The 5,305-nt window shown below is 42.7% G+C and overlaps 1 protein-coding gene across 1 annotated transcript; it reads left to right on the plus strand.

The window, feature by feature from the left end:
* Nucleotides 1–407: 407 nt before the first annotated feature.
* On the plus strand, nt 408–2,507 carry LOC122025595 (inorganic phosphate transporter 1-1-like). The gene is made up of 2 exons (XM_042584429.1): nt 408–1,244; nt 1,440–2,507. The coding sequence occupies exons 1-2, from the start codon at nt 465–467 to the stop codon at nt 2,271–2,273; spliced, it is 1,614 nt and encodes a 537-aa protein (XP_042440363.1). The 5' UTR covers nt 408–464; the 3' UTR covers nt 2,274–2,507.
* Nucleotides 2,508–5,305: the final 2,798 nt, after the last annotated feature.

Below are 5,305 nucleotides of genomic sequence, written 5' to 3' on the forward strand. Positions count from 1 at the left end.
ACCACAAACTTTTGTGAATAATATATATATATAACGGTGCGACGACTTTGTTATTTATCAATTATCATCATTAAAATAATACTTCCACATGTTCAACGCAATGCAGAGTCCAATTCACAGTCTCCATCTGCAGAGTTGCAAGCACACACGTCGACGAATCATCAGCTGTCATTTCTGTCATATTAAATCTTCACCAGCTCAGATTTAGATCCCCAACCGAACCACCATCCAATACAATATCATTTGACTTTGCAACTGTCTCTTTTTCGGTTTCCCCAATATATCCGCAAGCGATTCTGACTGTATAATGAAAGCTGCGAATGCGACGTGGATTTTTATCAGAAGAGGATCGGATAAAGCATATTCTCGGAGATATTTCGGGCTATAAGATGGAGCAGTGCCTCAAGCTGTTGTCTTGCAGAGGAATAAGTGGAATTAATTAATTAAGCGATATATATTAATTCATGGGGGAGCCTAAGGGAAACAACCTGCTGCAGACCCTCGATCTCGCGAAGACGCAATGGTACCACTTCACGGCGATCATCGTCGCCGGCATGGGGTTCTTCACCGACGCCTACGACTTGTTCAGCATCTCGCTCCTGACGAAGTTGCTCGGGAGGATCTACTACACGGATTACACTTCTCCTAAACCGGGGATACTGCCGGCGAACGTCTACGCCGCCGTGACCTGCGTCGCCCTCTGCGGCACCTTAGCCGGCCAGCTCTTCTTCGGCTGGCTGGGCGACAAGCTCGGCCGGAAGTCGGTCTACGGAGTCACCCTCATACTGATGGTGCTGTGCTCCGTCTGCTCCGGCCTATCCTTCGGCCACAGGGCCAAGACCACCATGACCACGCTCTGCTTCTTCCGCTTCTGGCTCGGTTTCGGCATAGGCGGCGACTACCCGCTCTCCGCCACCATCATGTCGGAGTACGCCAACAAGAAGACCAGGGGAGCCTTCATCGCCGCCGTGTTTTCGATGCAGGGGTTCGGCATCCTCGTCGGAGGTATCGTCTCCCTCATCGTCACCTCGTCCTACAACAACAAGTACCCGCGTCCGCCCTACGAAGTCGACCCTGTGGGATCATTGCCGGCGCAGGCGGACTACGTGTGGCGCATCATCCTCATGCTCGGCGCCGTCCCCGCCGCCATTACCTACTACTGGCGCATGAAGATGCCAGAGACCGCCCGCTACACCGCCCTCATTGAGAAGAACGCCAAGAAGGCCGCCGCCGACATGTCCAAGGTTGGTGATCATTTAGTTAATTCGATTAATTTAATATTAATTTTATATAATTTTTTTTATTATTTTTCAATAAATTTGATTTAAGTAAAATTTAGATTTAATTTAGTTAATTAATATTTAAATAATTTTTGATTATTTTTATTAATTAATTTATAGACCGAATTAATTGAAATATGTATATACGTGAGTATGTAGGTGCTTAACATGGACGTGGACGAGGAGGAAGCGGCGCGGGTGATGAAGAAGCAGAAGCCGGAGTTCGGTTTGTTCTCGAAGGAGTTCTTGAGGCGGCACGGGATCCACCTGCTGGCGACGACCACCACCTGGTTCTTCCTCGACATCGCCTTCTACAGCCAGAACCTGTTCCAGAAGGACATATTCAGCGCGGTGGGGTGGATCCCCAAGGCGAGGACGCTGAGCGCGCTGGAGGAGGCGTTCAAGGTGGCGCGGGCGCAGACCATCATCGCGCTCTGCGGCACCGTGCCAGGCTACTGGTTCACCGTCGCCTTCATTGACGTGCTGGGTCGCTTCTGGATCCAGATCATGGGCTTCTTCTTCATGACCGTCTTCATGCTCGGCATCTCCATACCGTACCACCACTGGACCACTTCCGGCAACCACGCCGGCTTCATCATCATGTACGCCTTCACCTTCTTCTTCGCCAACTTCGGGCCCAACAGCACCACCTTCATCGTGCCTGCGGAGATCTTCCCAGCCCGGCTGCGGTCGACGTGCCACGGCATCTCGGCCGCCTGCGGCAAGCTGGGGGCCATCGTGGGCTCCATCGGTTTCCTCTACGCCTCGCAGAGCCCCCACGCTTCGGAAAGGGACCCGGGCTACTCCGCGGGATTCGGAGTCAGGAAGGCCCTCATCATGCTCGCCGCCACCAATTTCGTCGGACTCGCCTTCTCGCTGCTGGTGCCCGAGTCCAAGGGCATCTCGCTCGAGGAGATGGCCCAGGAGCTGGACGACGACGCCCACGACGACGGCTATAACGAAAAGCAACGCACAGTTCCTGTTCCTGTCTAGCTAGATATATCAAACCTAAACTTCTGAATGATATATATATATATATATATATATATATATCGATCTCTTTCCCCGTCTTCATCCTCAAAATCAAAAAACGGCGATCGATCCATCCATCGATCTCTCAGTGTGCTTTAATATAATATGGATATATGTACGTACGTGTGCTTCGATGTCATCTTGGTTTACTGTTTCTGCTTTCATCCTAATTAACTATACCCATCGGTCTTTGAATTATGCATATGTATTTTTACATTTACTGACGTGTGCATTTGTCGAACAGTTTGAAAGCCAGTTGGATTTTGGTTAGTTTAGATGCTAATACTCTTAATTTAAGTCTATTTGATTTTTTAAAAGTTTTATTTATTTGATTAGTTATTAAATTTTATAATTAAATTTTATTTATTTATTTATTTTATTTTTTATTTATTTAACATAGAATTTTATTCATGTACATGGTTCATGAATATTGTTCACTAACATTAACTAGATGAATACATATATGTTCAAGTTTGTTTGTTTAGTTTAATGAGTTGTTCAAATTTATTTATTTAATTGATCTTATGTATATTAAATGAACATAAATAAACTCTTATCGAGTCGAACTCCAAATTTGTTCATAAATATTTGATTCATTTACAACCCTATCGACTCATTGAACGATTTAAACTATAAACGTTTGCAAACGAATTGGATGGTAGAATTTGTTATAATAGGTTGGAGTCAATTCTCGATAAAGTCGATCAAACAACCCTCTCCATAGTGGCCAACTATAACTTCTTAATTTACCTCTTCACAGATGGTCGTGGGGTCAATCGTAAAGGGTCGTTGGAGTGGCAGATTCCACCTTTTACTACAAAGTTAACACGACAATGCTCTTGATATGGTTGTTCCAATACATCATGTGATCCATTCTCAGTAGATATAAAATGCTCCAGTAGATATAAAATGCTTCAATGATATTCCGTCTCTAATTTGCGATGGAAAATTAAAGTTCCGTCGCTAGTTATTGTTATACCAGTAATTTCCGGGGACAAATTAGTGACGGACCTTTAATATTCCGTCGCTAATTAGAGACGGAATATTAAAATTCCATCTCTAATACCTAAAAATTCCGGTAGCTAAATTTTATTTCTGCATTCGTCCCTGTTTACATTTCATATCAATCTAAACCATCACATACAATGGTTTTCAAACAACACTACATTCACATGACAATGACAATACAAAATAACATATGAATGTAAATATCGAACCAACCATAAATATAATACCACAACATCTCCAACAACAATAATCCAAGCACAAAACTAAAACTAAAACTAAATATACAATCAAAAAACAAAGATAAATATCTAAACATCTCCAACCATAAACACATGAATGTATAGTACTACAACATCTGAAATTTAAAACATAATACAACACCTTATAGCAAAGAAAATCTAATCCTAAGCTAGCGAGTAGTAATCAATCCTGCAAAAATTTTAATACGATAGATTATTAATAAAACAAATAACAAACTAATTCACAATTATGAGTAACATATTAAATTTAATATTATGAATTTATTTTACATACCTGAATGTTAGTTTGGATATATAATGATGGTATTGTATAGATATCAAAGTTCCTGAAAAAATATAATACCATGTTAGAGATAGTTTCATTATTGAACAAAAAAAATATAAAAAAAAGTTAAATGTCAAGATACCTATGGCAATCTACGGATCAGGGGGGTTATTAGGGTCTTGAGTCTCCTGAGAGGCAAAACGATGCGGCGTTGCACTCATCTGAGCCAAGAAGGCCTGCATATCCCGCCCAATTTGCTCAAGATCCAATCGTGATTGCCACTCCGCTCAAAATTCTACCTCCAGGCTCAAGAGTCGGATCTTCAAATCTGCGTTTTCTTGCTCTATGGCATCTACTCTAGCAGATGATTCAGATGCACTCGATGATGTGCTGGGACGACCCCTGGTCCTGGGAGTCATCGCCTGATCATATACAACTCTCGCCTGGGCCCCAAGACCATAGAGGGTGGAGGTCTTTTTCCTTCCACCAACCACATCATAATAAATTTCATTTATCTGGTCAGTGGATAAAGTCTACTCCTCACCTCCCTCTAAACTAGGTTGAGACGCCTGTGCAATCCTAATAGCAATTTGTTCCTATTTACATAAAAAAAAATATCATCAGATATTTACTAAAATGATAGATAATCATTACCCTTCTCGCTGCAGGGTAATAAAAATACATCAGACTCTGTCATACAGTGTGGGCATGCTAGTTTACCAGTTGTGTTACATCCCGACAACATTGAGTATACTGAAAAATCACTGATCGTCCATAATAATGCAGCACGCAATCTAAAATTAGTTTTGTTTGTAACTCATAAGTCACTGACCCTATATTCAATAATTCATTCAACTAGGCAATCAGAGGTTGCAAGAAAATATCAATCTTCTCTTTTGGATTAATTGGTCCTGGAATAAGTACAGCAAGGAACATGAATTCATCTTTCATACACATCCATGGCGGTAAGTTGTAAGATGTTATTATAACTGGCCAAGATGAATATTGCTATCCAGACTGACCAAATGGTTGAAATCCATCTGCAGAAAGTCCGAGTCTCACATTACGTGGTTCCATTGCAAATGAGGAAAATGTTGTATCAAGATGTTTCCATGCAAGTGAGTCACAAGGATGACACATTATACCTTCTTCGTGCACATGTTTATGATGTTACCTCATGTAGCTTGTTGTTGCAGTAGATGCATACAAGCGTTGGAGTCTAGTAGTTAACAGAAAATAATACATAACTGTAACGACCCGGCCCCTCGGCCCCTTGGGCGACCCAACTGGCGGCCCATTTGGCGGCCCCTTGGTGGTCCCTTGGGTGGCCCAACTGGCGACCCCTTATGTCGTCGACTGACGACTCTCGATCGTGCCGTTACTCACTAGGTCTTCCCACCCTTGGCCAGTGGATTTTTGCCTTCCCCAGGATTCAAACTCTAGACCTTCAGGCTAAGTAC

This window comes from Zingiber officinale, chromosome 9B, assembly GCF_018446385.1.
Source record: "Zingiber officinale cultivar Zhangliang chromosome 9B, Zo_v1.1, whole genome shotgun sequence".
NCBI lineage: Eukaryota > Viridiplantae > Streptophyta > Magnoliopsida > Zingiberales > Zingiberaceae > Zingiber > Zingiber officinale.